General features: G+C 39.5%; 1 protein-coding gene across 1 annotated transcript; it reads right to left on the reverse strand.

Annotated features, from left to right (window-relative positions):
* Positions 1-4,160: 4,160 nt before the first annotated feature.
* On the reverse strand, positions 4,161-17,466 carry LOC308461934 (vomeronasal type-2 receptor 26-like; the record flags this gene model as incomplete). The annotated part of the gene is made up of 6 exons (XM_080979103.1): positions 4,161-4,868; positions 12,274-12,467; positions 13,369-13,636; positions 13,846-14,712; positions 15,892-16,183; positions 17,219-17,466. 6 exons carry the CDS (start codon positions 17,464-17,466, stop codon positions 4,161-4,163), a joined length of 2,577 nt encoding a protein of 858 aa, XP_080835229.1.
* Between the last annotated feature and the right edge of the window lie 1,582 nt (positions 17,467-19,048).

Below are 19,048 nucleotides of genomic sequence, written 5' to 3' on the forward strand. Positions count from 1 at the left end.
TGGGCAGGATATTGTCATTCTTGTTGATCTCGTTTACTGCAAATGCCAAAGCCAGGTTGTGCTGGTAGAACTTGGTTATGACACTGCCAAGAGAGTTTATTTTAATATCTCAGAAGATGCATCCATAATGCACAAATTCATTATGGTACAAACCCAGAAATTTCTAAGTGCAACTGAGTCAGAATTTGCAATATCCTTTTTATTTGATTCTGATGTGCCACAATTTATGAACAGCATCTTCTTCAACAAATTTTAAAATAAAAAAAATCCTTCCAGTAGCACCTTTAAGACCAACTAAGTTAGTTCTTGGTATGAGCTTTCGTGTGCAAGCACACTTCTTCAGATACCAAGGTATCTGAAGGTATCTGAAGAAGTGTGCTTGCACACGAAAGCTCATACCAAGAACTAACTTAGTTGGTCTTAAAGGTGCTACTGGAAGGATTTTTTTTATTTTGATTATGGCAGACCAACACGGCTACCTATCTGTAACAAATTTTAAGCATACCTAGCCATGAGGAGTGCAAAGTTTAGTATTCTGTTGCATCATAGATTGCACTTAGATTGTCTATTTACTGTCCATTATACCATCTAAGCACCTGTTGAATCAAACATTTGCATCACTTTCTCATTAAGTGATCATGTATCCGTGTCTGTGCATGGACACATGCAAAATAGTGCTGCTTTTCACCTCTAAAATCAGATAATTATTTTTTACATTCTTCCTGTTCGTTTCTTACATTCCCACAGCAACAAATCTTCTTCAGTTAAAATAATCTTTGCAATCTATGGTGCATCAGATCATATCTGTCATATGTAATGGGCATGTTGTGACACGTTTTGAGAGCTCATCAGCAGAACAAAGCAATGCATTTTTATTCTTTCTGTCAAATGCACTGTCAAATACCCTCATCCATGACCTCCAGTTTAAATATCCTTTAATAAAATGTATGCGGTGGCTTGAGAAAGAGTTTGATTTGAGGTACTGAAAAGTTCACCAAGAAGAAGAAATATAATTTTTGTTTACCCAAAGAGGCAATTGTACTGGAGCTGGAAAAGACTATATTTCCCTTTAGCTGACCAATATCCCATCCCAAGTTACATTAGTCAGGGCTTTTATATCTACCCTTTTTGAGATTTTATTTTTTGTGTATGCTCATTGTATGAGTGCACACAAAAGGTCGTGCTGGTTTTCATGTGTAGATTTTCCATGTGTATTATGAAACCTTGCAGTATTCATGATCCAGACTTTTCCTTAATTTTTCAATACTCACTGCTTGTCCTGCCTGATGGCTTTCCTGTACCAACACTCTGCTGTCTAAAACAGCTTTCATTTTTGGAAGGAGAATATCCACATATACTCTTGGTAATTATAAGGTATGAAGCTTAGAAAATGCAAATGGAGTGAGGGATCCTTACTCTGGAAAGTCAAACAGGTTCTGAGAAGGGTGTTCCACAAAAGTAACCTTGTTGACTATATAAGAGATATGAGAAGCCATTCCACCAATGAGGAGGCAACCTAGCTGGTACCATTCATGTGGAACAGGGAGGGGATCACCAGTGTGACATTTCATAGTTTCTTCTTGAGACACAAGGGGAGTCAACAGGAGCATCAACAGTGCTATTTCTAACATGTTGGCAGAAAAGAATTTCTGACTCTGTAAGTTCCCTAATTGGTAACTCATATTCTATGTGAGATTGCCAGTAGTAGAAGTCCAAGATTCAGAAAGGAGAGCATGTCATAGACAGACCTGCCTGCCTATTGCACTTAATTATAGCCCAATGCCACCAAGGTTAATTTATAACTACTTTCAGCCTCCTTTACTGACTGTTTTCTCCTGCCTTCTAGAAAGCACCAGAAGCTTCAGAATGGTGAGCAAATTATAGTTATTTGGATAATTGCAGAGGGAAATAATTGCCTCTTCAAAGCTTTGATACTGAGTGACAATTTGGGTAGGAAAAAAATTGCTTCATCTTTATCGAACAGTCCACAAGTCTTCTCTATTCCCTAAAGCAGGTGCATTAATAATTTGGTGCTTTGTTGTTGGAAAAAAACTTCCATCAATTCCTGCCTGCAAGATCAAAGATTCAATGACATGTAAATGTCCACAGATATCCCTTCTCTGCCATGAAGCAATGAGAAAGAAAAGTTGGTTCCTGATCTCTCTGAAAAACAAATTAAATCGAGAAAATGACACTCTCTGGTAAAGCCATCATCTAGACTGAATAACCCAAGCAGTGATAGTCCTGGAATGAAAGTGTCTGTGTCTTAGAGTTAGAGCTTCATCTTACACACCTGCCAATCACTTGCCATCAGGCTATTTTGCTAGCATGTCTTACTAGCAAACCATAGGGGTAAAGGAATAGGGCTTTGAAAAGGCCAATGATTGACTGTTGGGTGGTGCCAGCCATCCTTCCTTTCTTTGCTTGTGTGAGTAAGGACTGCAGATTAACGCAGAGTTTGGGTGGGTTATAGAAACTTTGGATAGTATTGATAAGTTTAGATTTGTGCAGTTATTGTGTCACTTTCCACTCTAATTGCTAGCTGGTTGTCACCATCCAGTCCTCGGCTTAATTAGGCAGCAAGCAGACTCCATCAACTTTCAAGCAGTTTTATTATATACAGTAATTACACTCAGAGCCATTCACACAGCTACCGGCTCCTTTCAAGACATTGACACATCTCGGCTCTGATTTGGCCACCAACAGGATACCCTCGAGGAACTCCCCTTTCGATTCTTCGATTGATGTCTTTCCTTGACCCTTGTTAACCTATGAGCACGGGGGGATTCTGGTTGGCGTCCTACCCCTTCCTCTTACAACCCCCCCTTCTGTTGTTGCTAGAGACTACTTGTCAGTGTCTTGGAGGCTCTCCAGACCTCTCTCGCTTCCTTGAGAATTTATCTCCTCTTCTCCAGCAGATGAGAGGGGGGGTTGTGGGGAGCTGTCTTCAAACAGCTGGGAAGGAAGGAGAACTGCTCCTTCCTCCTCTTCTAACTCTCTCTCTCTCTCTCTCTGGGGAGCCCTGGATCTGGCATTCTCTGGCTCTCTGTCCCCTTCACCATCCCCATTGTCTTTCTGGGGAGCCCTTTCTCTGACCTTGTTGTAATTAAAATATAAAGATCATGTCCATATCAAATTATCAATCAACAGACAGATAGACACAAATACATTCATTGTGTTTTAATGCCAAGCACCATTAAGAAGAAGAAAAGAAATCAATAATAGCCATTGCCATGGCTCAATATCTATTCACCACTTCCCCATAAGATGTAAAATCCTCCACCAGATGTGTCATAAATGGGGTGAGGATACTGCCAGTCTCAACAGCACAACACTTTGAAGTGAGAAGAGAAGGGGCAGTGCTTGATTTAATAATCAATAGTGTTTAGGAATTATGTGAGTTGTGCAGTGGTTTTTTTCAGGGGTACTCCATACCAGCTTCTTCTTTCCTCCCCAAATGTTAAAAGTGTGGCATTTACAGCAACAACTTCATAGAGATTACTGGCACCTGCACCCCTCCTAAAAACAAAAGCACTTGTGCTGTGGAACCACTTGTATAAAATAGTTATACACTTATCCAATTCAGCATATAAAAGAGTATAATTTTCCATTCAAATTACGTGATCACATCATATTTAAGATCAAAGGGAACAATCTCTAAAAAGAGAGAGAGAGAGAGAAGGGTTTAAATGACTCAAGGGTGAAAAGGAGGTCCAATGCACCTTCAGAAACCATTGAATCTCTTAACAAAATGCAGTGACTTTTTTCAAGATCACACTTCCATTATGGAAGAGTTCAGTTGAAGTTTTGTCCTCTGATCAGTTGGCTAAGCTCTAGCCCCCATCATAACTGATTGCCTTTTGGCCGCTCTGGCTCCCTTAAGGAACTGTTCTTAAAATTAAGAATAAATAGAGCATTAGTATTACACAAAATTCTTCCTCTAATGCAGTAGGAACCCTTCTTGGCATTTTGAAAAGCCTTGCGGTTCTTAAACTCTTAGTTGCTGGCAATTTATACATACGTAGCTTCATATGTCTGCCCGCAGTTAGTCTGCTCACAGTTTATGTATTATTTTACACCACTGTCCTTGTAGCTGATCTGTACCCGAAATACTTGCCCATCATGCAAAGCAGTATATTGGAGAAAAGAGGACAATTTTCTTAATTCTTTCTCCTCATTATCTGCTCCCTGCTGTTCAGTTCAGGCCTCAGCACAATGATGTAGCACTTAGGGAAAAAGATGCATCCCAGTAACACAGCACTGGAGGCCAAGATGGAGAAGATCTCCACAGCCACCATGCCTTTCCCTCTGGTGCTCAGGTAAGTTGGAACAAAGGACAGCCAAACACTGCAAAATGCCAACATGCTGAATGTAATGAATTTTGCTTCATTAAAACTGTCAGGTAGCTTGCGGGCCAGGAAGGCCACAATGAAGCTGCTGATGGCCAGGAGACCCATGTAGCCCAGGACACAATAGAACATGGTAACAGACCCTTCATTACACTGAACAATGATTTCTTCATTCACTGAATGCATGTCTAAATCAGGGAATGGGGGGAAGGTTGAGAGCCAAACCGTGCAAAAACACATTTGAAGGAGTGAACCAGAAACAGCAATTGAATAGGACACTTTTTTCCCCATCCATTTCTTCACACTTGATCCTGGTTTTGTGGCCATGAATGCTAGAGAAACAATGATGGTTTTGGCCAACACACAAGAAACAGCCACTGAGAAGATGATGCTGAAAGCTGGTTGTCGGAGAAGACAGGTCACTTTCCCAGGTTGGCCAAGGAATAGCAAAGAGGTGAGAAAGCAGAGCAGGAGGGAGACTAGGAGAATGTAGGTGAGGTCCCGGTTGTTGGCTTTGACTATGGGGGTATCTTTATGCTTAACAAAAGAAGCAAACACCAAGGTTGTGATGAAAGAAAAAGAAGCTGCAGTTGAAGCTAAGCCTTTGCCTAAAGGTTCTTCATAAGACAGAAAATGTATAACTTTGGGGTTGCATTGATTTTTATTGTTGCTTGGATACTGATCTTCTGGGCATTTGAAACAGTCTTCCATATCTGAAATTTAGGTTGGGGGAATTTGAACTCAGTGACAATTCATTGAATACAGCAAATTCTTTTCAGCCTGTATTACAGCAAAATGACATGACCTACCCGTTTGGTTTGAAATCTTCCCCTCTGGACATGGAGCACAATCATAGCAGCAAAATTGTTCACCCTCCTTCCTTTTCTTCTGATGACCCGGGTGGCAATATTCATTGCACACAGAAAGGGGAACCACCTGTCCATATACATATTGATTGTTTTTACAATTAGTGATATTTTTAAAAATACACTTCTTACTTTGTTGATGTAGCTCCAAACCCCATATCACAACGATGGAGACAGCCCTGCAGCATGTTCAGACCAAATGATATCTATCATATTTAATAAACATAGGTGCATGATGTTTTTGTCATTGCAGTTTTTTATTTATTTAATAAGGATATTGCAGAGCATACAAAGTAGGCAATTATTTCACACACAAAAAACCACTCTCACAATCATTTCTGATTCTATGTTATTCCATCCTGGCATGGCACTTAGGGCATCTACATAGAACACATGTGGGTACAAGGTATGAATTTGGGGACAGTTCTGCAGAGGACTTGTTCTGAATCAATAGAGCACTGCATTCCATAGTTTCTTTGACTGGACTTAACTGTCCAGGGATCCTTTACCTTATTTTGCCTAGAGCAAAAAGTTAATTATATTTCAATGTTCATTAAATATGTATGGAAAAGGTAAAATAATATTCAAAACAGGAATAGTATTATATGGATGCATGTACTTGTTTCTGAATGTGAAAGGAATAATTGAAATCATTCAACAGCTTTATGTGCCATTGCAAGATCAGAATATGTTGAAAAAAACAATCTTACTTCATCATTTAACACAATGGCTTTACCAAGATAGAACTAGAATCAATACCTCATTAAAATATCTGTGCCACACAATGTTATCCTCACTAATGGTGAATATTTTCCTATCAGCAGCATAGTGATCAACACTTCCAATTTTTATTCTCTGAAAGGAATTGTTGGGGAAGGTGACCAGGTTCATGATGTCAAATCCACCACTCATTTCCCACTGATCATTAAAGGACATAGTTTCTCCAGCTGAGTTGTTAAAGGAGATGCCTTGAAGAAACTGATGGAGCTATTTCAAATATAAAAGGAAAGAAATCAACAAAAAATAACAGCATGCTGAAGATTTCAGAATGCCATTCATTGCAAGTTTCAAAAATAGAAAGGAAATGTAAACCCATGTTTTAAAAGAAAAACGGTGTAGAATGTTTTTATTATTTATTCAAGGTGAACAAAAAGTAATGTATTCTCACCCTGTAGCAATCTGGGGGATTGAAATCAGCAGAGTTTGTTGAGAAGAAATTACCTGCCAAGGCTGCAAAGATTGAAGTTGGATATTGCTACCAACTATCTTTGATCTGCGTTTGGATTTAGAGAAGTCAATTGCATGCAAAGCATGAGCCAAAGCATAAACTGCATTATAGATACTGTAGCTGTGTCCAGTCATGTGCATTTCAAAAAGACCTGCAATGAGACTTTCTGGCCTCTCTTCTCCAGTACAAGTGTCATCATCCATCACAGGCATACCTGGATCTGGAAATAAACAATCAAATGCTTGCTCCCAGAAATTTTTGAGAAAACCATCTCTTTCAGTCCTGGTAGGGTTTATATTCTGAAGGAATTCCCTGAAACCTGGAACCTCTTTTGTGTGAATAGCAAATAAAATGGCACCCTGGAACATCTGGAAATCCCATCCTCTTGCAGCACCTGTTAATATAAAATCTGTCTGGGTTGTCACAATCCACACCTTTCCAAATAATGGGTTTTCTGTATTTTCTGATTCTGGTGAATGAATAAAAGTTTTCAGCCGCAAGATTGTTAAAGATTCTCCATACAGGATCATTGTACTGGCTCTATAATCTTCCCGAGATAAATCAATTGGACTTGACCTAGAAAAATGATTTATGAATTCCTCCATACGAACTTCTTGTGGGATTCTTTTTGTGAATGCTGAACATATTCCATGTTTAGAAAACAATGGCTCCAGTATTCTTAGGAATTGCTCTCCACTGTTATCATCCACAACAACAAGCCCCACCCATGTCCACCTAAAATGCTGAAGTAACCATATAATCCCCATATACTGAAGGTTTTCGTTTGGGACCATGCGGTAAAAGGGAGGAACTTCCATTGTTTTGGTCTCATCTATGGCAAATGAGCCATATGTAAGCTGTAAGAAAACATACAGATACTGCAGAGATAGGTTAGGAGTAGTTTACTTTTCAGGCGACTGTTATTAGGAACTTCGGCATGACAAAATATATTCTCCAAAAGAATTTTTGAAGTCGGTCAGAGATAGGGTCTTTTTCTGACTGAATTTTCTTAAGTTATTGAGATCTTATCTTATTTGCAAATAAAGCCAAATTCTAAGATACTATTTTTTTCTTCTGAAAGATAACAGAAAAATATAATATTACCATCAGCACCCATGCACATATCCTACCTGTGGTATCTTGTGCAGACCTAAGATGTTCATCACATGGAAAGAAGTGTCTGAGCCCAGTCCTCCAATGACAGCTAGGAGGTTTTTCTGTGTTCCACACTTGTAGTTGGGGAGAAATGTATGTGATTTGAAAATCAGATCCAGGGTGGTGCGATAGGTCATCTTTGCATCGTAATAGGTGTCAGAGATGTGGAAACCAAGTGTGATATTAGGTAACATCTCAAGATTCTTGTTGATGTCATTTATGGCAAACACCAGGGCCAGAACATGCTGGTAAAACTTGATAATGACACTGCCAATAGTGTTTCTTTCATTAATTCAGAAGATGAGACTATCATGCATGAATCCTTTATGCTACAACCCTTGTAGTTCCTGTTCGTAACTGAGCTGAGTTCACTTACAGCAAAAGCCAAAATAAATACATGTTGCCAAAACATGGTCACCGCCCTGACAATAGACACCCCCCCCCCAATTCTGATTATGTATTTACAATGCATGAAGCTGTTACTCTATAATCCCACTAACCTATATGAGCAATTGAAACTCTTTTCAATTTAATATCTTTTCCATTTGTTTATGATTCCCTACAGCTTAGTATCACCATTCTTACCAGCCAAACCTCTATTTATACTTTGTTACAGAAAACAATTTGATTTGTCATCTGTAATGCATAGTCCACTTTGTGATCTCTTGATAAAAATATATCAGTATATTTAATCTCTCTTTCCAATGCACAAGAAATACTCATAGAGATTACTTCTATGAATGTTTTATAACTGCCCATGCACAAATCCTTAGTGCATTGGATACTACCCCATATTTATTTTATATTTACAAAATTCCTACAGTATTAGAGAATCAGGGAAAAAAGGATCCTTACTGTGGAATGTCAAAGAGGTTCTGAGTAGGATTTTCCTTGAACAAAACTTCATGGAAAAAGTAAATGATCTGAGAAGTAATCTCACCGATGACGAAACTACCTGGCTGGTACCATTCATGTGGTATAGGCAGGGGATCACCTGTGAGACATTTCATGGGACCTACTTTGGACACAATGGAAGGCAGAAGAAGCAGTAGCAATGTTTTTCCTAACATGCTTCCCTCAAATCTTATTTCTAAATATGAGCTGCAGTGCACCTATTTCCTTATATCGAGCTTATAAAAGGCAAAGGGAGAAAAGTGTCAGAGATGGCCCTGCCTGCCTCTTGCACTTAATCCCAGCTTCCCATGGCACAGGTGTTCGTTTATAACCACTTTGAGGCTTGCTTACAAATTGTTTCCTCGTGCCTTTTTGAAAGTCTCTGAAGCTTTGACTGCATGAGCAAATGATTATGCTTTGGATAATTGCAGGGGGACACTAATTGCTTTTTCAGTGTTTTGATACTGAGTGAGCCTATTGGTAGGAAATGATGTTTCTTGTCTTCCATTTGTGACCAGAAGTCTTCTCTGCTTGCTGAACAGATGGGAAATGGGACCTTAGTTCTAGATTTCCATGAGGAGCAGTCTCCAACAGGACAGTGAGGCCATACGAGCATTCTCTGTGGCATTTTGAACTGTGGCATTCCCTCTGCACTCTAGTATGCCTGGCATCTTCACCGAACAGCTTCTGGTGAATGCTGGAGATGCCCCAACGTACTGTTGCAAGATAGAAGCACAACAAATGGGAAAGAAACTGGGAAACGAAACAAGGGTTATGTTGGGAAAGTTCCCTTGTTCTTCTCTGTAGGCAAGTAGGAAGGACAATTGAATACACCATTCTCCCCGCCCCCCCCCCCCCGTTGCTGCTTATGACATGATTTCCTACCCCTCCCCCCAGTTTCTAATTCTTATTTTCCCTGCTAGCCTGTTTCTGTTTATCTCACATCATCTTATCTTAAAAGTGATTGTTTGCTCAAGGGTTCAAATCCAAACTCATCCATGAAGTTCACTGGGTGACCTTGAGCCAGTCATTCTCTTTTAGCCTAACCATGGATGTTTGGGAGGATAAAATGAAGAGGAGAATACGTAAGCTTCCTTGAATTCCTTGGAGAAAAGGTGGGGTTAAATGCAATCCGTCAATCAATCAATCAATGCTTTTTTCTGGGGGGATGCAGGGGTACACATACCCCTAAACATTTAGTGTATCTAATGGGAGAAGAAACTAAATTTGTTTAAAAATTTAGTTTCTTCTCTAGGACAGTGAATCATCAGTTCCATTGCTAACCCCGATGGTGGCCTCATTTCCCATCGTGGCATTTCCTGAATCTCAGACAGAAGTGAGCGTTTAATGCATTTAATGTGTGAAGTAGGAGTTGGAATCTAGCAACTGATTTTCCCCCTGATTTGAACTATAAAATGGTGATTTTCTTAAGTCAAAATGAGAGTACTTTTTTTTTTTTTTAGGAAAAAAGCACTGCAATCAACACTGACTCTGCTTAAGCAGGGATTTTTCTTCTATAAACTCAACATGCATTTTGCAAGCTATGGCTGGAACACCAATGAGAGCTGTTCTTGCACAGTGATAGTCTGGCCACAGTGACCCATGCATGAGTAATACCAAGATTCAATTATCACAATGCACTCTATGTGAGGCTACCTTTGGACCCTGTCTGGAGGCTTCAACATGTGCCAAAAGCTGCGGTTAGACTGTTGATGAGGGAGAGACTATCACCAACACATATGTTCTGTTAGTTGTTCCCTGCTATTCAGTTTGGGACTTAGCACAATGATGAATAGGATATCCCATACCTTTAAGCCTCTTCTCTTATGCCTCTGAGGTCTTTGAGGGAGTCACTATTAGTGGTCCCTCAAGCCTCAGGTACAGAGCCCATGGCCATCAGATTTTATTTTGTATCTTAGGGGGTTTATATGTTGTTTGTTTCTTAGTTCAAGAGCAGACATCTGCCCAGTATCTTCCTCTGTGAAAACAAATGTATTTATGAAGAAAGCTTTATTGTCTCTAACATCTTCCAACTATACTTGGTAACCACATCAGCACCCCCTTGGTCCTGATAACACCTCCACAGATTGGCAGTATACTGTATAAACCAGCTGATTCTCCAATACTGGTTTTTTTGACAACTCCCAAGCATTTGGAGTAATTTCATTGACACTGCTTCCCAAATTCTTTTTTTTTTTTTTTAACCAATCCCCTCTTTTGGAGGGAAGGTTCATTTTGGAAGTAGAATTTGACGGTAATGGCTTTTCTTGGCCATTGGCCATTTATATTTATTTCAGTAGCACTATGGTCACTGCTTTCAACTAGTTAAACAACATGACATCTTTCAACAAGTTCTGATTGCCACTTAAGATAAAGTCCAAGGTCATTTTCTGTCTAATCCGCTCTGTGACCACTGTTCTAGGGTATAGTCTCTGTAAGGATGGTTGAAGTTACCCATTACTACAACAGTTCCTGTTTGGAATGATTTATTATTATTATTTCTGCATCTCAAGTTCTTGCTAAGCATTGTTTTTAGGGGGAAAGAGTACACCCCAAGTACTAAATTACTCTTGGGGTTTTGTATCACCACTCAGAATGGACTTCCGGGTAGGAGTCTGCCCCCTTATATTTCTAGCTTGCTGGACTCAATGACCATTTTGACATACAAAGTGACATTCTCCTTCAGTACATTCTTACCTGCCCTTCCTAAATAATTTCTATACAGTGGTACCTCGGGTTACAGACGCTTCAGGTTACATACTCTGCTAACCCAGAAATAGAACCTCGGGTTAAGAACTTTGCTTCAGGATAAGAACAGAAATTGTGTGGCGGCAGTGGGAGGCCCCATTAGCTAAAGTGGTACCTCAGGTTAAGAACAGTTTCAGGTTAAGAACGGACCTCCGGAACGAATTAAGTTCTTAACCCAAGGTACCACTGTATAATTAATCATACCTAATGTTATGCGAAGGTATCTCCCCACAAATACTTGGACTTCTGATAGTCTTCTGTTTGGCCACTGTGTGAGAAGGACTATGACTAGATGTTGTGATGTAGTGGCTGAAAGATAGAATGCTTAATGTTTTCTCCTAATTAGATGCTCCCTGCTGTTTAGTTCAGGTTTCAAAAGAATGATGTAGCATTTAGGGGAAAAGATGCAAACCAACAACCCAATACTAGAGGACAGCATGGAGAAGATCTCCACAGCCACCATGTGTTTGCCACGTGTGCTCAGGTAGGTTGGAACAAAAGAGACCCAAACACTAGAAAATGCCAACATGCTAAAGGTAATGAACTTTGCTTCATTAAAGCTGTCGGGTAACTTGCGGGCTAGGAAGGCCACAATGAAGCAGGTGATGCCCAAAAGACCAATGTAGCCCAGAACAGAGTAAAAGATGGCAACAGAACCTTCATTACATTGCACAATAATTTCACCCATTCCTGAGTGCATATCTAAATCAGGGAAGGGTGGAAACATTGCTATCCAAAAAGCACAGGTGGTTACTTGAATGAGGGAGCATGAAAGGACAATGGAGGTAGCCAGTCTTCTGCCCACCCACTTCCTCATGCTGGAGCCTGGCTTGGTGGCTATGAAAGCTACCACTACAGTGATGGTTTTGGCTAAGACACAAGAAACGGCCACTGAGAAAATGATGCCAAAAGTGGGTTGTTGGAGAAGGCAGGTCACTACACAAGGTTTACCAAGGAATAAGAAAGAAGAGAGGAAGCAGAGAAGGAGGGAGATTAGGAGAGTGTAGGTGAGAGCTCGGTTGTTGGCCTTCACAATGGGGGTGTCTTTGTATTTAATAAAAATCCCTAACACCCAGACTGTGATGAGGGAAAACCCCCCAGCAACTGATGCTAAAGTGATCCCCAAAGGTTCTTCATATGACAGAAAGTTCATATGTTTTGGGATACAATCATCTCTGTTTATGCTTGGATATTGATCTTCTGGGCATTTGAAACAGTCATCCATGTCTGAAAAATATAAAGCAGCAGCAGTTCAGTCCCAATTCATCTTTAAAACCACATTGAATTAAGCATGTATGATGACAACATTTTATAATGAGCACAATACCTACCAGTCTGATTTGAAATCTTCCCTTCTGGGCATGGGGCACAATTATAGCAGCAAAACTTTTCCCCTTCCTTCCTTTTTTTCTGATGACCGGGGTGGCAATATTCATTACACACAGAAAGTGGAAGCACCTAGCCACAAATATGATAAGAGTTTTAGGTGTGAGATTTTGAAATGATTTTTAAGTTGCTTACCTCCAGAAACATACCATATTGAAGCAAAGTATTCAGAGAAAAAGAACCATGATTGCTAAGCTTACTCAGGAGTCTTGGGTGCATTACATTGTCAATATGCTTGTTTACTCAATAAGAGATATCTAATAATTTAGTGATATGGGAGCTGCCCTTGCAAAAGTCGTGCTGGTTTTGCTTCAGGAAGTCTTGTTTTTCTATCTGCTTGGTTGCTTATCTTTAACAATACTTTCCACTAGTTTTACATTGAACATTGAGCTAACTGACCTGTAATTTCCAGGATCAGCCTTCCATTTAAAAAAATGGTGTTACATTGGCCCTTTCTCAATCCTTAGGGATGATTACATTTTTTTGTTAGAAGATAATTCATATTTGAATCCTTTGAGAGTTGTCGAGTGGATTCTAGTTCTACCTGATGATTTCTAACTTTCTGATTTATCCAGTAAGGCCTAGAACATGGCATTCTATCGCCAACATCAGTCTTAGTTCCTCAGGCTTCCTTCCAGCACCAAGAAGGCTAGTAAATATTATTCAGATTAGCAGGATTTATTTGATGGCTTTCAGGGCTGCATTTGACAAAACAGGATTTTTTTCCTGGCACCCAGATTACCCACAGCAGGAAGAGAGAGTCCATCAGGAGACCTCACTATCCCTACCTGATTAAACCTTTTATGCCACACAATTATATCTTCATTGATGATGAATTCTTTTTCTTCATTGGCATCTACTCTTCCAACTTTTACTCTCTGGAAAGAGTTATTGGGGAAGGTGACCAGGTTCATGATATCAAATCCACCTCTGAATTCTCCTTCATCATTAAAGGAAATCATTTCTCCAGCTGAGTTGTTAAATGAAACAGCTTGGAGGAATTTGTCAATCTAGTTTAAAGAGAAACAGAGGGCTAAAATACTTCAAGTTTTAGACTCAACTAGATTTTATGCTGAAATTACAGGATGAAATGCAAACCTAAAAAAAACTGTAGTAGTATTAGGTTAAATAACAGGTTTTGATGCACAAAAAAGCTGGGTGTGATCTTGTCTTGTACTAATTTGTACATGAAAAGAAGACTTTGATGGGGAGACATTACCTGCCAAGGGTATAATGACTGAAGTTCATCAACTCCCCACCGCCTCACACTTGCTCTTTCTTTGGCTCTCGATGAGTACATGGCATGTAATGCATAAGCCAAAGCATAAACAGCATTGTAGATAATGTAGCTCTGACCAGTCATGCACATTTCAAAAAGACCTGAGGTAAGACTCTCCAACTTTTCGTTTCCAGAACATGCTTCATTGACATTCACAGGGAACTCTGAATCTGGAGAAAAGCAGTCAAATGCTTGCTCCCAGACAACTTTGAGGAAACCATCTGCTTCATTCCTCTGGGGTTTTATGTTCTTCAGAAACTCTTCGAAGGCAAGAAGCTCTTCTGAATGAATTGTGAATGAAATTGCACCTTCAAACAGCTGGAAATCCCAGTTTTTCTGCAGGCCAGTTGATGTGAAATCTATCTGGGTGGTCATAATCCACACCTTTCCAATAAATATATCTTCTTTATATTCACGGTGTTGCATAAAATTTACATTTCTTAGCCAGGAAATCATCACTGATTCTCCATAGCAGATAAATGTATTAGCCTTGCTGTCCCTGAGAGTTTCATAAATTTCTACAATGTCATAGAGGCTTTCTACTAGATTATCTATACCAATTTTTCGTGGGATTCTTTTAGTGATGGATGAACAGATTCCATTTTTTGAAAACAATGGCTCCAGGATCTTCAAGAAATGTTCTCCAGTTTTATTATTGGCAACAAAGAGTCCAACCCATATCCATCTGAAATACTTAAGTAGCCGGATAATCCCTAAATATTGATGAGCTTCATTTGGGACCATGCGATAGAACGAGAAGCCTTGCATTACTTGGTTTTCTTCTGAGGAAAATGAACTATATGTGAGCTAATGGAAAATATAAAGTTATTGCAGAAAATCAGTATGTTAGACCAATGGAGTGCAAACATATATTGCTAACCATGTTACGGTAAAATTGTAATGGAGAGGTAACATAATTAACATAAGGTTATGGTATGGGATAAACACAGGAGATTCTTAGCATGAATTATTAGCATGGTACATCATGTATAGCACCCTTACTGGGAGATGAATGATTTAATTTTGATACATATTTAGGGGATATTAGAATCTGTAAGATTTATGGGATGGGAAATTGTTAGGACTTGAAGGGTATAAGTAAATGTGAACAAATAAAACCAAAAAAATGTGAACAAATTCACTCCTTTATTGGTGCATAAAAATAAGAAATTTCCTGTGTAAGTTGAAATGGAAACATGATTTGAGAGTAGAAAGTTTGAAAAATGGATTGAGGAGATGTCCATTATGTTGATTTTTTGAAGGTAAGAACATAGATTCTATACCACCTTGGTGAAAGTGCTGGCAGGTTTAAAGTATTTGGGATGGCGTTCTATCAATTATCAATGAAATAGATGGAAGATTAATAGAAGGATGGGGGTGAAGAGAAAAATGTATTTATGGTATCGAACAGTAGCTGCTAAGCTGATGCTTATGTTAAAAGCAGCAGTGAAATTATCAGGAATCTTAGATAGTTGGAGGCTGGTGATGCAGTATATAAAATGAAAAATTGTGAATTAGGGAATTGAAATAGATTTGTTGTTATAAAAAGCATTGGGCACATTGGGCAAAAGATTCCTGCATGGTAGGGCGTTAGAATAGATGTTGTTATTACAAGAAGCAGTGGCAGAGATAGCCACTCGGGTACCCGGAGTGGCGCACATAATGTGCACCCAGGGGGCAGGGCGATTCTCCTGGTGGGGGTCCGGTCGCAGTGTGGTGGAGTGATCCACCGGGGGGGGGATTTTGTCACCCCCTCCATGGGATGACACCTGGGGCTGACGGCCCCACTGCACCCCTTCCTACACCCCTGATGAGAAGAGTTACAAAAAGAAAAACACACACACCAATAAATAAGATCACACAATTAACAGGATTTTGTGTTTCTACAAACAATTCTTTTACTTACCAGCCAGGCATTTACTCTGATAATGAAAAGAGAAAAGTGTAATTTCAATTCCCCTTCATTCCCCAGTTCATAGATCCTACCTGTGGTATCTTGTAAAGATTCAAGATGTCTGCTATGTGAAAAGAGATGTCAGAGGTCAGTCCTCCAATAGCAGCTATGAGGTTCTTCTGGTTGCCACATTTGTAGTTGGGGACAAATATATGAGATTTGAAGAGCAGGTCCAGAGTGGTCCGATAGGTCATCATCGCTGAATAGTAACTGTCATAGATGTGGAAACCGAGAGTGATATTTGGCAAGATCTTCAGGTTATTGTTGATCTCTTCAATGGCAAACACCAAGGCCAGGACATGTTGATGGAACTTTGTCACTACACTACCAATGGAGTTGACATATTATTTTAGGAAAGTTGATGCCTAAACACATTATTATGCTACCACATTCATTTCTGTACGTCTATCCTTATCTTTATTCCTGATGTTCATAAGTAATAACCACTTTCATTTTAATCATCATTTATTCTGGCTCCAGATTTTAAAGTCACACACATCTTCACCAATATAGCGAGCCAAGTTTCCTGCAGGTGCTATACTAGAAAGCAACATCAGTTTCCTGAATTAACCTCAACCATCCTGTTCCATGAAACTGATTGCTTATAGGAGCTGTTGGAGAACTTGCATTTTTAAAAAAAATTGCACTTCTCTTTTAACAACTGCCTGCAACAATAACATACCAGGGGAGCTTTTTCTGGCATGGATGTAATAGGTGGGCTAAGCTTCACCATCTATATGTCTATTGCAAGGTATAATAAATGACAGGAGCAGGGCCGGATGGTTGGGGAAACTGAATATCCCTCCCTATAGGGCATCATTGTGTGAGGGAGCAATCCCAAGCACAAGAAACTGGTGTAAAGCAAGCTGGTGTAAACTAAGCCAGGGAAAATCTTAATCTGATCCAAGCCTAGTTCAACAGCGAGATTGCTGCTGCTGTTCTGCATAAGCCTTGCAGAGGGAAAACAATCTGCTAACATTATATGGTGGGATACTGTTTTGCAGCAGACTTTAAAACCATTTAATGTTACTCATGCAGATATCATCTCATGCAGAGGTTCATCTCCACATACAATATGGGACTTCATCCTTTAGTGTGTCGTGACAACTACACTTTAAAATGCCTTCCCCTTAAATGTTAAATAAGCCATTAAAGCAGGGCTTTTTATTTCATCTGCATTGGAATTGTTTGAACGAATGGCATTATTTGTATTTTCAGTGCATAGTTGTGGAACTTAAAAAAAGTGTCTTTATTGCCACATTAAGTGGAGAGGGAAAGTATAATAATATATGTATCATCTCACTCAAACACACACACACACACACACACACACACACACACACATCTATAATAACTTACTGTGGAATCGCAAACAGCTCCTGAGAATTATGCTGCTTGAAATCAACTTCAGGGAAAAAGTAAATAATCTGAGAAGCAATCTCGCCAATGAGGAGGTCACCAGGCTGGTACCATTCATGAGGAACAGGGATAGGGCCACCTGCAGGACACTTCACACTATAGGCTTTGCACGCAATGGCAAGAAGCCGAAACAGTGTTAGGAGCCTGGAAGCAAAGCCTCTCTCAAAGTGCACATTCACCAACTGCATGACTTTGGCTGCACTGAATGCTGCCTGAATCTAACAATGCACCTCTTACATCGAAATGCATCACCCTGGCTAATACAAGGAAAAGAGAGAGTTGTGATAAGTAATATTAACAAAGCTCTGCCAGCCTCTCAGTGCCCCACACTGCCAACTCTCACTGGCACAGGAGGTCATTTATAACCACTTTCAAGCTTCCTTATTGTTTTCCAGTGCCTTTCGGAAAGCCTTTAGAAATCTGGTCAAGTGAGCAAATTAGTGTGATTTAGATAATTACAGGGGGAGAGAATTACTTCTTCATACTTTTTGAGACACTTCAGCTAGGAAAAATGAAGACCCTTCTTTTGAGATTTGACCTCACATCTTCTCTGTTTCCATAGTGAGCAGATCCCATCTGGAAAATGCATCTAAATTGGAACTTCTTGCCTAGGGACATAAGTGGTAAATTCTGAAATGGTGTCTAACGTTAAGAAATTCTGAAAGCAAAATGATCACTTTATTTATTTATTTGTATTTTTTATGTCATTTTATTAACTTTATTTAATAAAGTTATACCTCATTTTCTGAGAGACCATCTCTGCACTGTGCAACAATATTTAAAATCACAGCTGCAGCACAACACGAACCAGCAACCAGTGCAACTTGTGTGTTGTATGTGAAATAATTTCCCATCTCCCAGCCTCAACTAAAAACCATGTAGCTGTAACTTCACTCTTTACCTAAGAATATAGGCAGGAAGGAAAAACCAGGCTGGCTCATTTCACAGAAATTACTTAGAATATTACCTGCATAGTTTCCTTAATAACTTTCTTTCTTTCTTTCTTTCTTTCTTTCTTTCTTTCTTTCTTTCTTTCTTTCTTTCTTTCTTTAAATTCAGAGCCTGGGGAAAACCAGTGTGGATTATCATAGTTTCCCAGTTGATTACTTACTCCTGTGCCAGATTACACTATTGCCATTGTGTAAAGATCCTTGTTTAGATTGGATTCATATGTTTTTCCATACAGCAGCAAGAAAAGATAAGCTGTGTTATTTAGGTTCCAGAATGGTAAATGTTTATTCATCATCATCATCAAACCTTTTATTGGCATCACATTCAAACATCCAAAACAAATCAATACAGAATTACCACTTCCCCAGTGGCACAAAACATTAGCTAAAAGAAAGAAGGCAGAGCAGTCTATCATCACAAAAATGTTTATTAAATTATTTGTACAGAAACACAAATATTGCTTGCTCAAGTCAAGCTGCAAGGCTCCTTCCTGTTGCTATAGATAGTCACTTCAAAGGACCTGCTCAGCTCAAATCAGAATCAATTTTCCATTAGGTAAATTCTATTCTAATCCCCATCTCCCATCTGAAACCAAGCCTCTCCAAACACTATCTCTATCTAACCTCTCACCTCCAAAACTCTCCCTCTCAAAGTACAACTCAATATCTTCTAGCAGTCAACCAGAAAGAGGCTTCAGAACTCTGGTGGGATTCTGAGGAACTGCATCACCAGACTCTGATCTGGCTATGCTGTTTGTCACAGAGGCTGATTTGTCCCACATTGTGTACAGCACTTTGAAACTTTCCACAATCAAGTGTT

This window comes from Podarcis pityusensis, assembly GCF_964106645.2.
Source record: "Podarcis pityusensis genome assembly, chromosome: 13".
Lineage (NCBI taxonomy): Eukaryota > Metazoa > Chordata > Lepidosauria > Squamata > Lacertidae > Podarcis > Podarcis pityusensis.